Here is a 17,282-nt window from a genome sequence, read left to right on the forward strand (position 1 = left end):
AGTTCACTGAAACAGTAATTTTATAGTAAGTAATTCATAGTTATTTGAAACAGTTAAAAGGAGTGTGAAACATTGAGTCAGATTTGTGTTGTAGTCATTTTTTTGTGCCACTAGGTGGCATTAGGTTTTCATGTTAGACGTTAGTGACAGGAAGAGTACATTTTTCTTTCTTTCTTCTCCGGGCCATTTTATTAATTATAAATTACATCAAGTCACCAGTCCCCACAAATACATAAATATATATATTTTTAATCACATTTATTATTGCTTAATTGTGTTATGGTGACTCCTTTGTACAAATTAAGTCAAATAACCTTGGTGTGTAGTAGATATTTTTTGTCACCTCAAGAATCAAAATTTTTAAACACATTGTCTTCAAACTTTAAATTTTTTTTTGAAAACCTAATGCTACTCGTTAGCCATTCTATGCTACTTTGAAATGTTTATTAGCATTATGCTAAGTAGACTTGAAAGCTATGTGGTTACACACCGTTTAGTTTGACAGTAAACTTTGCCAACTCCTTTCAAGTCATCCGCCGAACAACGTGAAAATGACTCCAAAACACGATCACACTCACCTGCAGCAGCAGCCTCTCGTCGCCGAGCACGGCCGCCTTCCTCCAGTCGATGACCTCGGAGAAGGGAAGCTCCCAGCCGTTGCTCAGGATGACGGGGATGCACGCCGCCTGCCAGCAGACAACACGTACACACTTTGCATGTGTTTTTTTTTCTCCTCCATCAAAAGGGGAAATAATGACAAGGTTCTATAAAAAGACGCGTCAGAGTTGGGGGAATAAAAATCCCGCGGGATTGACAATGGAGGAGACGTTTGAGGAAGAGGAACCGCCAGGGACCGCTTGTCATCCTCTCGAGTGGCTTCGGAGGCCATTTTGTGGAGTGATTACTGTTGGGAGGAAGCTTTCTTGAATTCCCAAGGTGACTGTTCAAATACTTCTTCCACTAATTTACATCTGTCATAGATTGGTAGCCATCTTTCACTAAGCCACACCCCAAAAACAAGGGCCAGCCAATCAGCACAGCACAGAGCTTGTATTTTTCCCAAGTTTTTTTTTTTAAACAAAATATAATTTTGCTCTTTGAAAGGCGAACTGTATTTGCAGTTTGCTCTGCAATCTGTACAGGAGATTGTTGGCAAGTATAGGACATGGCTAGTAGTCAATATGCTAGCTCCACACTCCTTTAAAAAAAAATGTGGACAGTAGTTGCCTATTTTGTAATGATTGCAATTGCACTATAGAGCTGCTTGACTTTTGTCCTGACAGCCGTACGGCAAATTTTTGCCACATGTAGGAAAGGCGACTACTTGCCAGAAATTCCTGCAACCTCTTTGCAGCAGATTTCAGTTAGTTTTTTTCCCTTCAAGTGTGGATTTAATCATGATCTAATTGCTTTTGAACAATTATGGCAGCAAGCACAGAATGAAGAATGCACCTGCAGCGCCTCCAGGAAGCGGAAGGAGCCGAGGCGTCGGCCCCGCGGCACCAAGCAGAAGGTGGAGTTGTGGAGCAGCTCCAGGTAGTCGAACCTTCACAAACATGAGAAGAAAACATGATGATATAAAAATAATGTAAACAATTGTATTAATTTTTACAATAAATTTTAGCACAAAAAACTGATTTTGATTTATTTATTTCTGTAATTTTCTTTATTTCTATTTATTTTATTTTATATACATAAAAAAAGATACAATTCCAGTTGGAATTAAATAAATGATCACAGAAGTAATATAATATGATATTGGAAATTGCACCCAAAAAAAAGCCCAAAAAATTAAACCACTGTTGCAAATAATGTAAAATTAATCCATAAAGTCTATATATATAATATATAATCCATCATTTTATCATTCACTGAAAAACAAGATCAATCATTTACGCCAGTCGGCTCCTCAAAGTCACTTTTCAACAACACTTTGTGTGACTTTACATTGAATATATATGTGTGTGTGTGTGTGTGCGTGCGCGCACACTTGTGTGTGTGTGCGTATGAGCCCAGGGTTGGCCTGGGGAGATTTCAGATTGCCACCTAATCTGTCTGGGGATCAACTGTCCCCACAACCTCACCGGCAGACACCTGCATGCTTGTGTGTGTTTGCGTGTGCGAGTGTGTTTGCGTGTGATGCCGAAGAAGAAAAGCTCAAAAATAAGATGTCAGGCATCCAACGCGTCACCTCAAGGTCGCTTTGAGGGGACATGCTGACAGACGAACGCAAGACAACCCCCCCCCCCCCCCTTGCGATCAAAGACGTCCATTAGCTCCCGCGGGTCAATTAAAATCTTGCTCCGTGTTCTTAAGCGGAGTTTAATTTCCAGAAACATACGCATGGACGGATGAATCGTTTTTATATTGTTTTGCATATGCCTAAAAAGAAATCAGTCGTATCTGCTAAGATGTTGAATTGTTGAGCATTTCAAATGTTCATATATTGCTGTAGTACCATCATTGCACATTGAAAAGCATGAAGTCCTGACACACGCAACAGAATTTATGGAGGGGATGAGATGATGATGAGATACACGTTACATTTTTACCATGACCTTGGTATGTTGAATAACTTTTCCCCATTGAACTGTCATTACGGAGTTTCTGCTGGTAACATTAAAACAAATTACATTTTTATTTTTTTATGCAACTTAAAATCAATGTAACGCCTAGGTCGTACTGCATTACCAAATACAAATGTGGTTGTATCTTTCAGTTCATTGATGCAGTCATTTTTAACAGTTACGGTTAAAAAGAGCGTGAAATATTGAGTAGATTTGTGATGAGGTAATTTTCTGCCACTACGGGGCATTAGTGTTTCATGTTGGACATTGGTGACAGGAACGCAACATTTTTCTTTTCAAATTCAGTAGCAATTGGTATTTGGAACATAAAACAACTCATGGAATCCAGGCAATCATATAATAGTCACCAGTCACGAATACATATATATATATAAATATATATATATATATATATAATTCTTAATGCTATTAATGGTCTTAATTTTAGAAAAATCAATTTCTTGACTTTTAATGCTTTTTAATGACCCGCAGAAACCCTGCATTCATTTTAACACCTCCCCAACATTTTATTTATTTATAAAAAAATAAAATAATTGCCTATTGAATCAATTTTGATACCGTGCATATTTCTTCCCCCAAAACGCAGCATTTCCTTTCATCTAAATGTTTACTTAAAGCGTGCGACTGCAGCCAGACGTCCAATAATGATCCCTCTAATGGCGGCAAGCTGTGTAAACTATAAATGGCATCACAAGTAATTACTGCAAACAGGAAGTGCAGACACACACACACACACACACACACACACACACACACACACACACACACACACACACACACACACACACACACACACACACACACACACAAGTTGAAGCTTCGTCCTACAAGCAGTGACTATTGGTCCCTTCCAGGTGTAATTGTTTTGTGCCGACGAATTACTTGAGATAAACACACACCTAATCATACACAAGGGGACTGAAAAACAAACAACCTGTGTTCATTAAAGAGCTCACAGGGCTAAAAAGTTTGCTCGTTTGTGCAGTTTAAAAAACGAGCCACGCAAATGGACCCATCAAAGGAAAACATGCCGCACTAAAAAAACAAACAAACAATTGATGTCACTTTTTCGACATTTTGCTCCATTTCTCAGCGGATATTAATAATGAGGAAATTAGTTCTGCGCTCAACTGCGTGTCATCACACTGATGGTACAGTGAAGGTGCAATTTGCTGATAGGCGAAGAAAGGGGAAGAGGAAAAATGATGTGGCTGATTTGAAGTGTGTTAGGAGGTTGTGTTATTTGCTTTGTCATATGTCAGTGTTTGAAATCATCCATTTATTATCTGTGCCACGTTAAAAAAGAAGAAGAAACGACACCAGTGCTTAGAATCCAGCGCAACAATTGTCACAATTGAATTATTTTTGGAATCAATTATCTTATCTTATTACACTGATCAACAGCAAATTTTAATCAGAGATGGCTTTAAGTGTACGTTTCAGAAAAAAAATTCCAATAACACTTTTACAGTACAGTACATTTTTTTAAATGTAACTCAATTTTATTGAATTATTATGAAATTACTGTATCAATGACTAAAAGATGCAACAATATTTCTATTAGTTTAACATTTTTTTCCCACTTTTGTTAAAAAGTATGAAGACTTTTATTGTACATTTACAGATATAAAATTTGCGATTAATTGTGAGTTAACTATTGAAGTCAGGCGATTAAAATTTTTAATCGCCTGACACCCCTTGTATAAATATTATTATTATTATTATTATCCAGCCATCCATTATTTGAACTGCAAATCCTCAAGAGGAGAAACTGATTTACGTAAAGTGGAAATGTCCATGTGGATGCCGCGGAAGACGTAGCCTATGACAATTTGGGGCACGGCATCTATCAGAGGGGAGCATCATTATTTGTGGAAATACTGCATATAGTCTTTTGGCAAATACTGCACCAATGTTGACATACAGCAGCATTCCAACGCACTTTTCCCAGTCGGGGATAAGAAAATTTCAACATGGCGGTCTTGCGGAAATTGATCATTTAATGGAAGACTTTTGTGTCCATGTCCTTAACCTTAATAAATAAATAAATAACGTTTTTTTTTCCCCCAATAGCCTCTCACACAAAACATCTAAAAGCTTTCCTCTGTTAACCAATCAGATGTGAACTTTCAGGGACGCTGTCATCTGAAATCCCCTCAAAGTGATGAACTATAAAGAAACAGTTATCTTTTTCTTTTTTTTTTCCCTCAGCACACTTTGGTAGGCGTCATGTTGACATTTCCAAATGACGGCGAGATTTCCACCCTGTCGTGCAAGAAAAAACAACAGGCGGGTGAAAAAAATAAATAAATAAAAATCACGTCAGAAAAAAAGACAAATGCAGCGAGGTGCGTATTGCGGTGACGAGCGTAATTCATTATTGATGAACAGGAAACAGAGATGGCGAAAGCCGGAGGCGTCGGATCGACGGCGTCGCTGTCGTTTGGCCGCAGAGTGATGAATATCAGCCCCGTGCGCGTGTTTGTTTGTCCAATGTGAGTTTGTGTGCGCGTGCGCGTGCGCGTGCGCGTGCGCCGCCGGACGTGTCGTTTCCACGGGTGAGGAATGAAAAGCGAGAGACGTCATCAGTCCTCCTATTGATTTTGCCGCTCTCATGCCTAATTGAAGCTGTTGGGGTGAACATAATTGAACTCGGACCTCTCCGTCACTCCCCTCTCGTTAGCGCCAAACCACGTTGAGACAAAAACAAAAAACACATTTCTTCTTAGATTTTAAAGGTATTAATTGTACAAGAAAAATAATGAAGTTATCAAATTCATTCTGGATTTAAGGATTATCCTTCACAATTACGACATGGAGTCATCTAGCTCGCTATGACTGCACTCTGAAAATGTATTTTTTCTTTACATTTTCCACTGACATGGCTGCTTTAGAGCGCCTCGTTGTCAGCCCTGAGTGAGGGAACGTCATGAAGAGCAAAGGTAAAAAAAAAAAAAAAAAAAGAAGTTTGACTTAACAGCCAGTGTAAGGGCTTCGCGTTGGCATGGCAGTTTTAGAGTGCCTCGTTGTTGCATTGTCAAAAAGCTCCACAGTGACTCGGCTGGATATATTTTTGCAACCTAGCCATAGTTATGTTAATGCATAAGAAAAATGCTAGATTCACTTTCCGGGTGGAAGTGGTGGCATTTGACCACCATTTTGAATCCTTGATTGACATACTTTTAATCACTCCAATTTGTCATGATTGACAGAACTCGCCTCTGGGGTGCGTCAAATTTAGAAGGCAAGGTCCACTTTACGGGGACTTTAAAATCAATGTTTGCTTTTGTTGACGACAATGACAATCTCAAAATGATCATTTTGGGATGTGAACATTGCGTTAAGATAGTGACTGTTTTTATATTAATTGCGTTGCGCATCTTCAGGAGGATGCTCTCAAGTGTTCAAGGACAACAGCAAGTGAAAAATTACATCAACTAGCCTGAGGCGTTAGCCAACTCTGCATATACAGTACATACATTGTGTGTGTGTGTGTGTGTGTGTGTGTGTCACAGGCTTTGATATGCCCGCCGTCCGCCAGGGAACGAGCGGAACATTCTGCAGGCCAGGTGGTGGGCGGGCTCTTCACAAGCTTCCCGCAGCTCTGGCGGAGACAAGCTCCCGTCGAGACGAGAGGATCGCAGTCGCCGCGTCAAAATCAATACGCCCGTCACCTCTCGCCGCGCTCGCTCACATCTGCGAGAGGATATTTCTCTCCGGATGCGAACAACGATTTGTCCCGCGTTTTCTATAGAGTTTGCTTTCTCCGGTTTTAAGCGGTTTCCCAACGTGGCCTGTGACTGTTAAAGGGGAAGTCAACTTTAAACATTCCTTGACAATAATATGTTATATGTGACCTCACTAGTCTAAACATGACATTCTGGATTCATATTACAATTTTGGAATTTGAGTTATGAAGCAAAATCCAGCCGTTTTTTATCCATCTCAGTGGGCGGCCATTTTGCAACTTGCTGTCGATTGTCACAGATGCTCAGGGATCAGGCAACAACCAATCACAGCTCACCTGTTTTCTGAAGCTGAGCTGTGATTGGTTGTTACCTGAGACCTGAGCAACTGTGATGTCATCTTCAGTGGACAGCAAGTGGCAAAATGGCCGCCCACTGAGGTGGATAAAAACGGCCGGATTTTGCTGCTTAATTCATATTCCACTAACGCAATATTAACCAGAATGCCGCATTTAGACTAGTGGGGCTGCATAGAACATATTTATTGTCATTCAATTCAATGGGTTCTTTTTTTGATGTAAAACCAAAAGAAAACCCTAAAAGATAGGATAGAAGTCATGCCCGAGCATGCGTAGACTCTGAATTGCTTCTTTTGTTGTTTTGTATTCCAAACCTTAGAGTATCTTTACTTTTAAGAAAATCACTATAAGATCAGTATGTTTTGTTTGGGTGCCCGATCGGGGGTGCCTAGAATCCGATCCGTGTGATTGTGCCGGACTCTGGATGCATCTCTTGTTACTTGTGATTTTAAACCGGATACGATACTTTCATATTTAGTATATTCCCGCCACGGTCTTATTTGTCTGCCCGAGCGTGCCTAGAATTCCAACACGGGACTCGTCTTTGAGTCGTTTTAGCCATTTAAATCCATTAGGGTTCACGCGGGGGCAGGAGTTGACTTGATCGGAGGTCTGCGGTGCTGCAATGTGTTACTTGACGCACGACTGCAGCCCAAGTGCAAAAAAACAACAACAACAACAACAACAACACCGTTGATTAAAGAGTCACAAGTCTTACACTCGTGGATTCTTCATCTTTTAGCCGCTGCGGCCATGATGAGGTAGAGCGCCGGCGTGCGTGTGTGTGTTTTGAGGCAGTGTATTAAAAGCCTGAGCCAGCAGCCCCTCACCCCCTTCCCCCAATATATCCCCCCCCCCCACCCCTCCCCGCCATAGTGAATCCATTCCTCACACCTCCGGCCTCATTTCAGCCCTCCTATTTCCAAGAAATGATTGTCTGACTCGTGGTACGTGTGCGTGCGCGTGTGTGTGTGATTTGTGTTCCCTTTTTTGTTGTTGCTGTTATGGTGTCTCTTTCAAAGTCAACAGAAGAATGAAAGCAGCCACGCACGCCACCTTCACGAGACAAAAGTTGGCACGGCAACGTCCTTTAAGGACTCCGTGTTATTAGCCGAAAGCTTTGAAATGCATCGCCAAGCGGTGAAATGATAAAAGTAGGGCCGGGAAATTTTTTTGATAACTGATTAATTATCCGATTCATTTACAAATCAAATAATGAAAAAAATAATAATTTGGTACCTTAACGAATAAATGAATTACACCCTATGATTCTTGTTCTGTTTTAATCCCCAGTGTCCGACCACTGGTGAGCTATTTTTTTTTTAGGGCTATTCATGTTGTCCTTTGGGCTAACTAGTACCCACTGGCACCCTTTTTTTCCGGACGATGCTAATTATTCAGGGCAAAAAGTATCTTTCGTCTTGCTCCCTCCCTCCTCTTCCGTATGGAACTGCTCATCAAGAAGGAGAAAAAAAGTTAATTGGAGGCAATTACCATTTACTCAACTCCAACAAAGGATCCCCCCCAAAAAATTGTGCTCTGCTTAGATGTCCCGTCGTCCGCTCAAAAAAGAAAAGAAGCACTCATTATTGGTGACAGCCACTATTAGCAGTTATTGAAACCTCGTCTTTTGAAAATCACGGTAAATTGAATAATCAGCCCATGCCTAGTTAGCATTAAGCTAAGCGGTCTTAAAGCTACTTGAATACAAAAAAATGCAATTTTTGTGTTGTTTTAAAGAGACAATGCATCTCGACCGATAAATTAGAATAAATCAATAAAATCAAACAGCGTAGCTCACGTTTGCTATTTCTTGCTGGCTGCATAAATTCCGGAGCATTTCGCATCCGAACAAATGTCGGCCGTTAGCGGCGCAAATGTCGCATACTGATTTCCTCCGCCTTTTGAGAAGCATGTTGGAACAGTGGCACTAATCCAGGCGAGGACGAGAGCCGGCGTTTACACTCGCCGAGGTTTTAAGGAGTATTAGGCCAAAGCCAGCGGGGTCTCGGCGGGTCCTTTGTTCAGAAGCGGCGAGAGAGCCAAAGCTGCATTGTTTTGTGTGATGTCGGAAGATAATAACAACGAGCGCACTCGAGTCTGAAGTAGGAATAACAGGCAAGAGATTACCTGGGAAACCCGTGAGGTCATTTAACGCCCTGGTGGTTATTACTCAATCCCGTCTGACAATGGCGGCACATGATATTCAGTAAAAAGACATACAGCGTCGTAATCTATGTTCGATATTCGCCATTACGTCAAAGCGTTCTCATATCATTTTGCCATTCTTGCCGTTCTCGCATATCGTTTCAATTTCCAGGCCCTTCTGGTGGATTCCTGGAATTGAGAAGATCAGTGGAATTCAGTCTGAGCCACCTGAGAGCAACGTCGTTATAGACGGTCGGGAAGCCGCCGGACGCGTCGGTCCTCTTTGTAGGGATCGCGGCGAGATCACACAAAAGACCCGGGGATGTCTCGCTCTCGCACGAATCAAACGAGTTCGGGGAAAGGCGAGAAGAGAAAAGAACTCATCAAAGCGCCAAACGGATTTGAGCTGAGCCGTTCCAAACTTTCAAGTTCAGGAGAGATTTTGCATGTGGCGCCGCGGATGTGAACATACCGTTAAAAATCCACATTACTGCAACAATAGCAATTAATAACAATAAATAAATAATATATATATATATATATATATATATTAGGGGTGTGAATTGCCTAATACCTGGCGATTAATCCCGGTACAAATCTATAAATTGATTATTGCGATTTTTGATTTTTTACTCAAATTTATAAAATACTCATCAGTAAACTTGTACATGTGCACTGTAAGATTTGTATGAAAGTGTATTTATTTATTTATCTGCAAATTCAGGCTTATAACTGAGCCACTGCATTTAACAAACAGGTTGCAGTCTGTTTCGCGTTTGAACGGCACTGAAATAAAATATGAAGGCTTAATGTTCCATTAATATAACATTCTTCCATGCTTAGTGTGTGAATCCTAACCCTAAGTAAGACGTTTTGTTGAATATTCCCTCCAAAAATCTTTTTTCTAGCACCCCTAATATATATATATATATATATATATCATAAAATATAGTCTAGATTGTCATCAAGACCAAAAAGGGCAAAGACTTCTTTTTTCTCTCGAACGTTTCTCACCATGAAGTTCCTCTTAGCGACGAGATAAGTGCAAGGCGATAAGATGCCGACCAAGATAGAAGATGACTTTGCATTGCCAAATTCCAAACTTTTTTTTTTTTTGTTTGTTTAAAATGATTTCATATACCAAAACCAAACTGCTTGTCGAGTTCCCCGCTTGTATGGTCAGAACCTTGCAACTCGGGTCACTCGTATCTCAAGGCGCCACTGTATAGAATTGTGTTACTTCCCTCTACCGGCAGCTTTCAATAAGTATCGAGTGCACATATAAAAAGAGGCGTCGCGAGCAAACCGGCAAGCACAACAGAGAAGAACCGAACCTGATCATACAAGAACCCATCTTTTGGCGGGAAGGTGAGCAAATGCATATTTGAAAAAGTGTCTGAGCATAAAACCGAAGTATATTTTTGGTTGGCGTAGGATGAAGTGGACAGCGGCGTTTCTGGCCGTGCTCATCGTGGTGCTCATGGCGCAGCCCGGAGAGTGTTTTCTGGGACTCATTTTTCACGGATTGGTTCATGGTAATTTTGCATTATTACTTACAATTTTATCTCATGTGACAGAAGCTCAAATTGTTCTAATAACAATTGTTGTTTTTCATTAGCTGGAAAGCTGATCCACAAGTAAGACTTGGCTTTTCTTTTATTGTTTGTTTGATTTGAATGATGGGTTGTCATTTTTTTGGTGTCGCCGTGTCCAGTTTGATCCACAGGCATCGCGGCTTTGAAGAGCAAGAGGAGCTAAACAAGCGCTCCGTGGAATTTGCGCCTGACCAGCCCGCTTTCAACTGAGGCGGCTTGCGTGCACTGCATTTGTGTTGCTTTCTGCAATTATTATTATGTATTTTTTTAATCCATACATAGAAAATGCTTCTCAACACACAACAATGTGATGTATTGCTTTATGCAATGACGTGTACCCCGCCTACTGCCCGAAGCCAGCTGGGATAGGCTCCAGCAACCCCCGCGACCCTTGTGAGGACAAGCGGTACAGAAAATGGATGGATGGATGCTTTATGCAATGTGAAATAAATCTGCCATATAACCGGGTTCAATTGTGTCTCTTGTTCTTATTTTATTCTCCAATTTAAACATAAGCTTAAGCATCAAATCGAATCAAGTTATTGACTGGTGGTGTTAAGAAATCTGCATGAATAAAGAGAATTTTATGGGGTTTTTGTTGTTATGAAGAGGCTGACTGACTTGCAAACATGAACATTACAAATTCCCATAATTGTTTCAATTGAAAGAAAATTGTTAATTGGAATAAAAGTCAATCCTATTCTCTAAATAAAGAAATCTACAAATACTTATAATACAATCGGTTCTTTGTTGTAATGTGGATTATTATTATTATTTTTATCATTACCGTAGTATATTGGTTATATTACATTAGGGGAAGGTCAACCATCAAGTCTGACTATAAACCTCAATTACTGTTTTGGTAAGGGATTTTGGTTCAACAATAATCATCACTTTTGAAAGAATTACCTTTAAACAAATATTCATTTGAATTCAATATCCGTAAACCCGTTCAACAAAGTAAATATTATTCTTTTTTTTTTTATGTCACCCTTAACAACTGTTAAACTTTGCAGTGTAATTTACCACTTCTATTCAGGTAAAAATGTGCATATTCTTTGTACTGATTAAAAATTATTATTTTTCCGATAGCACCTACTTACTTAAATAATTACAATTTATAAAACATAAAAAAAAAAAACATTTTCAGCAAAAATTAATTTGAAATATTTGTATTACTTTAAATGTTTTTTTCACTTTTGTTAACAAGAGTATGAAAACCTAGATTATTATTATTTTTTTGTACATTTAGGGAAAAACAAAATTTTAATCCAATATTTACATTGTGGAGGGTTTGGCAATGTGTCCATTAAATACAGCAATTTTTATTTATTTTTTAAGTTACCTTCAGAAATGCTTTTATTTTCCAATGTTACTATTTAACAAAGTTTAAATTTGCACAAACGTTTAAAAATGTTAAATGTACAAAACTGATGATGGGTTTACATTGATTCTTTTCTCTAACGGAATTTATCACCTACAAAATATTTCTTTTTTGGGAGGGTTACATTTTATTTTAATCCAATATCAACTTTGGTATCAATATCAACAATGGTAACTCTGTAACAACAACATAAATGAGCTAAATGTATTTCTAAAGGTACATTTGTTTTAAAATAAAAAAAACTCCTTGTGATCCAAATTATTTTTTATTTAACCAAGTGGTCAAAATGTCATCAAGATAGCCTGGTTACTAAATCTGACTTCCCTTCCCGCTCCGGTTCTCAAGCATCAATGTGTTGATGTATGATAAACGTTGTGACGCAACCACAAGCAGAACTTAAAACGCCGCCTGATGGTGTTAGATCTTAGCTGGACGTTGCGCAGTTAACCAGGAATAATCGGAGAAGCAAAGACATTTAAACGAAAGGGACGGACGGAAGCAAGTCAAACATCATATCGGCGACTTGACCGTATCTCATTTGATCGCTCTGTCGGAAGGTAAGCAGAACCTTTTGGAACTAAACGTAGACGGTAGTTATTTTCTTTTTTGGTTTCTTACAATGCTGCAAAGCGTTGTTGGTGCTGTTCAAAGAGTACAGTACTATGTATTTATTTAATTTACTCCCCCCCCATTAACTAATTTACTCCTAGTCATTTTCTCTGAAGCAACCCCCTTCGCTCCAGGCTGTTTTACTGGATTTTGACTGATTTTGCAAGGCCCACATAATATTGTGTTCCATTGCTATAAAAACATGGAACCTACCAAAAGAAAGATGAGAGTTTCTTCTTTCATCAGGAAAAAAAAAAGTTAGGTTTCTATCGGTTTCCGTTTTGCAGCAATTAGCATGAGAATATAGCTAAGTTTCATCATTATTCACAAATCTGTGGGGGAAACGGCTTGTTGCAACATGGCCCTGGTGGATCTCTTATACTATGCTGCCACCTGCTGGCCGTTTTTGTAACAACTACCATTGCTATTCAGTTCTGAGGCTGCATTAAAGCCTTCTGTACACTCTAGCAGAAAAAATATAAAAAAAATATATAAATAAGTCTTTGGGAAAATAGAACATATTTATACGTTTTTGGGAACAAATGAGTTACTTATGAAAACTGTTTTCTTAACTTTTTTTCATTATTTGAGCAAGGGCGTGTAGACTTTTTATATCCACTGCATAGGTGCTTTGCTTACAATATTAATTTCTTCAAATAGACTAATCTGTTGGCGATGAAGTTGGTGACGCTGTTCCTGGTGATGTCGTTGGTGATGCTCATGGCCGAGCCCGGCGAGTGTTTCTTTCGAAGTATCTGGAAAGGCGCCAAGGCGGTCTTCAGAGGAGCACATTCGGCATGGAGAGGTAAAGGCCTCGTTTATCCTTGAAACGATTTGATGTATTTCATCATACCGTACACCTCTGTTCTGTTTTTTGGGGTTTTTTTAGATCACCGTCAACAAGTCCGTGAGCAGAAGAGCCTTGCCTGGTAAGCAAATGACTTGTGTTTGGAATGCAAACTCATCCAGGGCAACAAAACCCATAAGAATACTGTAAAATCCCGTCAAGAACACCAATTTATTTTAAAAAAAAAACATTTTTTTAAAGCATCGTTTTAAACCTGAATTTGGAAACATTTACAATTAATTGGTATGTTTTGAATTTGCATTAATTTGTATTATTCACTCTGATAATATAATTGTTACACACAGGTACAGAGGGGAAAAAATGCTTTTGAAGGATGATTTTGGGTTGGGGCGCATTATACACGGGTGTGTGTTATACACGGGATTTTTGCAGTATAATTTCAGTAGAAATTGCGTGTGAATGCGGAAGAAGTAAAATGCCATTAACTCATTCACTGCCATTGACGGCTATAGACGTCAAAAATTCATTTTAACAATTTCTATTAGTTTAAAAAATGTCCCCCCACTTTTGTTAACAATAATTTTTAGAATTTTTTTTATTGTACATTTATAACAGATATAAAATTTGTGATTAATCGTGAGTTAACTAGTGAAGTCATGCGATTAATTACGATTAAAAAATGTAATCGCCTGACGCCCCTAATTTTTTAAATAATATTTTTTTCCCCTTTTATTTTTTTTAAATCGCATCAAGCGATTACAATTTGTAATTGTAATCAATTGCATGACTTCAATAGTTAACTCACGATTAATCACAAATTTTATATCTGTTCTAAATGTACAATACATTTTTTTTTCTAGGTTTTCATACTCTTGTTAACAAAAGTGGAAAAAATTTTAAACTAATAAAAATAGTCTATATTATATTATATTATTATATTATTAATAGTGAATGATTTAATTGGAATATATGCAACTATGTGAGAAAATTATCATTCTTGGAAAATTACAAATAGCAGCAAGAATGTCCTGAACGAATTAAACTTTTTGATGTTGCAATGATGCGAAGTGGTTGAAAATTTTGTAAATACAGGATCAAATTACAAAACATCTAGATGAATTTAGAAGTGGCCTGCCCCCCCCCCCCCCCAATCTAACAAATGAAAGAAAAGACTCTTCTTTCACCACGGGAAAAATCGGATTCTGTCTTTTTCGTATATTTTTTATAAACTGCAGGAGAAAAAAGGTAGGTTGCAAAAACACTGAAAATGGAATTCCTCATTTTCAATCTAAAAATTCCCAAATAAATGGAGACGTCTTACACTTATTGTGTGTAAACAAATTTCTCAACCCATTTATTCTGACATGAAAACATTCAGTTTGCGCATTCACAATCCTCACCCTCTTCCTCTTTTGCCAACCAGGGAGAACCGACAACAGATGCCGCCAGACCAATACGCGCCCATCATCGTGGTGGACTGAACGCAACAAGCAAGTTTCAAGATATGGCGCATGCACGCTGCAAAAGGAAAATGCATACAGCTTACTGGCAAATAAAGAGTTTGGATCGACGTCGTTTGAAAAGCTGTGATTTTATTGTTCGTGTCTTCATTGCCCTGCTGAATAAACCAAATATGAAAAAGAAAAATGTGTACAATTATTATAGTTTAAATAGGAGTTCAATTCATTCTATGACCACACTCGCAAGTCAAAACAAATATTATATTATATAATATATCAAATATCCCCCTCCTCATTGAAATGAATGGAAATGCCATTAATACATTCCAGCCTCACACAAAAAAAACGTTACGTTTAAATACTCACTACTTAATGTGGTGTAACATTGCCACATAGATGCTATTCATTAGCCTGTGTATGGCATTTCCCATTATGTGTTAGCATTAAGCTAGCAGGAAAAAAAAAGTGGTTCTCGATGCCTTTTGTTTAGTTTGACAGCAAAATTGGAACTGGGAGTGGCAGCAATCGGTTTACTTTGTCATACAGCTTCTCGTTGTGACGCGAGTTGAGTGGTGAAAAACTCACTCGTATCTCAAGGCACCAATGTCTCGAACTTTAGTACTTCCCACCACCAGTAGTTTTCAATAGAATGAGAGAGCGAGAGAGATTAAAATAAATGTCCATTAAAAACAGTTCAGATTCACGTTTAGTTAATTATATCATAGTTGATTTATTTTTAATGTACTAACTGTTATACTATGCAAATATCCTTACTTCATACAGTAACATTAATGGCCGGCTTTAATTTCTGTTCTTCATCTTCTTGCAAGTAAATATATTTAAATTTGACTTGCACTTTCCCACCAAGACGGCCAGGTCACTAAACGTGCCTTTTTCTACCTTCCCGTTCCCAAGCATGTCAACGTAGTCAATGTGTTGATGTTTGATAATCGTCGTGACAAAACCACAAGCAGAACTGAAAACGTGTTGTCCAAACGCCATCTGAAGGTGCGAGACCTTCGCCGGACGTTGCGCAGTTGACCAGGAATGATCAGAGAAGCAGAAGACAAAAGGCCGCCCATTTAAATGAAAGGGAACGGACGGAAGCAGTCAAATATCACGTCGGCGACTTGAACGCATCTCATTTCATCGCTTTGTCGGAAGGTAAGGGGAAAATTCATGAACGAATTGTAGACTGTAGTGAAGAGGTTTTGTCAACTATATATTTATTTGTGTACAGTTTTCACTCTGAGGCTGATACTAGTGCTCATTTCATTCTCAAACTATTTATAGACACATGTAGAGTGAATATAATACTTCACACACCTCTGTATGAATGGCAGGTTTCTGTGATATAAAAAAAAATAAAATGAAATGAAGACTCCAAAGCTTTTCCCACAATTATTGAGACAACAAACTGTCTTTGCCTCAGCCTTTTAAAATCATCAACCACGTGGAAGGAATTGTCGACGGTTTGAAAAATCTGTCAATATTAGCCTAGAAAGCAGGGGGGGGGGGGGGGGGGGGGAAAGCCTACTAGAACATCTGACATTCATTTGTTGTTAATCCCAGTTGCTAAATAGTAGCAGGTGTGTGCCGACTCCCAACATGAGTTTGAATGAGATGGATTAACCCTAATTAGGAGGGTGTGCACACTTGTGCAACCACATTATTTGTGGAAAAAGTTTTGGAACGATCGATCGTCTTTTTTCTTCTTTAGATGACAAAAAGCTGGCATTTGAACAGGGGTGTGTAGACTTTTTATATCCGCTGCGCTATGTTCTGCTCTCATAGGTTGAAAGTTGCCGAGTTTCTATAAATAGACTAATCAGTTCTATTGACTTCTTGTGTAGTCGTTTGCTTTTCTCATGATGAAGTTGTTCACGCTCGTCCTGGTGATTTCGCTGGTGATGTTCCTGGCAGAGCCCGGCGAGTGTAAAAAACGCCGGCGAGGCGGCAAGGCGAAGAAGCGTCAATTGAAAGGTAAAAGCCTCGTTTATCCTTAAAAAACGATTGCATACATATCATCATGCCGTGACTCTTTTCCTATTTGTTTTTTTTCTCTCCGATCTTTTCAGCTCAACCAGAACAAGCCTGTCAGGAAAACAGATTTGCCCGGTAAGCAAATGATGCGCGTTTGTAATGCAAACGCATCGAGTGCAACAAAACCATAAAAAGTATAAATCTGGTAGAAATTAGGCAAGAAATGCTGTGGAATGAGGAAAAAAAAATGGTATAAAAGTGGAGAAAACGGTACACTTAACACTTATATGCCGTCTCCAAAATTCTCGACCCATTTAAAACGTTCAATTTGCGCATTCGCAACCCTCACCCTTTCCCTCTCCCCTCGAACCAGTGAGAACCAACAACAGGACATGGAAACGCCACCAGAGCAATACGTGCCCTTCTTCGTGGAGGACTGAACGCAACAAGCCGGTTGAAGATGTGACGCTCGCTGCAAAAAATGAAAATCGCAGACGGCTCGCTGGCAAAGAAATCCGCATCGGCTTTGGCTTGTCGTCGTTCGAAAGCGCTTTTGATTTTCTTGTTTATGTCTCGATGCTTATCGCCGCCCTGCTGAATAAAGCAAATATAAAGAAGTAAGGCTCCTTGTTATATGCACTACTCATTTGGTATAGAGTAGT

At 39.0% G+C, this 17,282-nt stretch overlaps 3 protein-coding genes across 6 annotated transcripts in view; 2 read left to right on the top strand and 1 right to left on the bottom strand.

Annotated features, from left to right (window-relative positions):
- LOC147158779 (exostosin-1) overlaps positions 1–17,282 on the bottom strand; it is a 66,014-nt gene that overhangs the window by 17,577 nt on the left and 31,155 nt on the right. For all 3 annotated transcript variants that reach the window (XM_086060680.1, XM_086060679.1, XM_086060678.1), the window contains 2 exons: positions 1,453–1,546; positions 579–686 (listed from right to left, as the gene is read on the bottom strand). In XM_086060680.1, coding sequence (XP_085916806.1) covers positions 579–686; positions 1,453–1,546 — 202 coding nt within the window. The remainder of the gene's footprint in view (positions 1–578; positions 687–1,452; positions 1,547–17,282) is intronic.
- LOC147158780 (pleurocidin-like peptide WF3) lies at positions 10,035–10,844 on the top strand. Its single transcript, XM_086060684.1, has 4 exons — positions 10,035–10,149; positions 10,216–10,316; positions 10,400–10,418; positions 10,496–10,844. The coding sequence occupies exons 2-4, from the start codon at positions 10,217–10,219 to the stop codon at positions 10,584–10,586; spliced, it is 210 nt and encodes a 69-aa protein (XP_085916810.1). The 5' UTR covers positions 10,035–10,149; position 10,216; the 3' UTR covers positions 10,587–10,844.
- Positions 12,188–17,237, top strand: LOC147158781 (pleurocidin-like peptide WF3). Of its 2 annotated transcripts, none has more exons than XM_086060683.1 (4): positions 12,188–12,317; positions 13,030–13,174; positions 13,259–13,298; positions 16,994–17,237. In XM_086060683.1, exons 2-4 carry the CDS (start codon positions 13,045–13,047, stop codon positions 17,058–17,060), a joined length of 237 nt encoding a protein of 78 aa, XP_085916809.1. In that variant the 5' UTR covers positions 12,188–12,317; positions 13,030–13,044; the 3' UTR covers positions 17,061–17,237. The 2 variants fall into 2 exon arrangements, with proteins under 2 accessions (XP_085916809.1, XP_085916808.1); XM_086060682.1 differs by lacking the exon at positions 16,994–17,237 and adding an exon at positions 14,601–14,747.

Source organism: Leptonotus elevatus, chromosome 18, assembly GCF_054856555.1.
Source record: "Leptonotus elevatus isolate MCC_2025b chromosome 18, RoL_Lele_1.0, whole genome shotgun sequence".
Taxonomy (NCBI): domain Eukaryota; kingdom Metazoa; phylum Chordata; class Actinopteri; order Syngnathiformes; family Syngnathidae; genus Leptonotus; species Leptonotus elevatus.

Bases quoted from the DNA above. Each gene is read 5' to 3' on its own strand.
- LOC147158780 (XM_086060684.1), top strand. From the start codon at position 10,217: ATGAAGTGGACAGCGGCGTTTCTGGCCGTGCTCATCGTGGTGCTCATG.
- LOC147158781 (XM_086060683.1), top strand. From the start codon at position 13,045: ATGAAGTTGGTGACGCTGTTCCTGGTGATGTCGTTGGTGATGCTCATG. The intron at 13,175-13,258 runs GTAAAGGCCTCG...GGGTTTTTTTAG, and splicing joins AGCACATTCGGCATGGAGAG to ATCACCGTCAACAAGTCCGT. The intron at 13,299-16,993 runs GTAAGCAAATGA...CCCTCGAACCAG, and splicing joins GAGCAGAAGAGCCTTGCCTG to TGAGAACCAACAACAGGACA.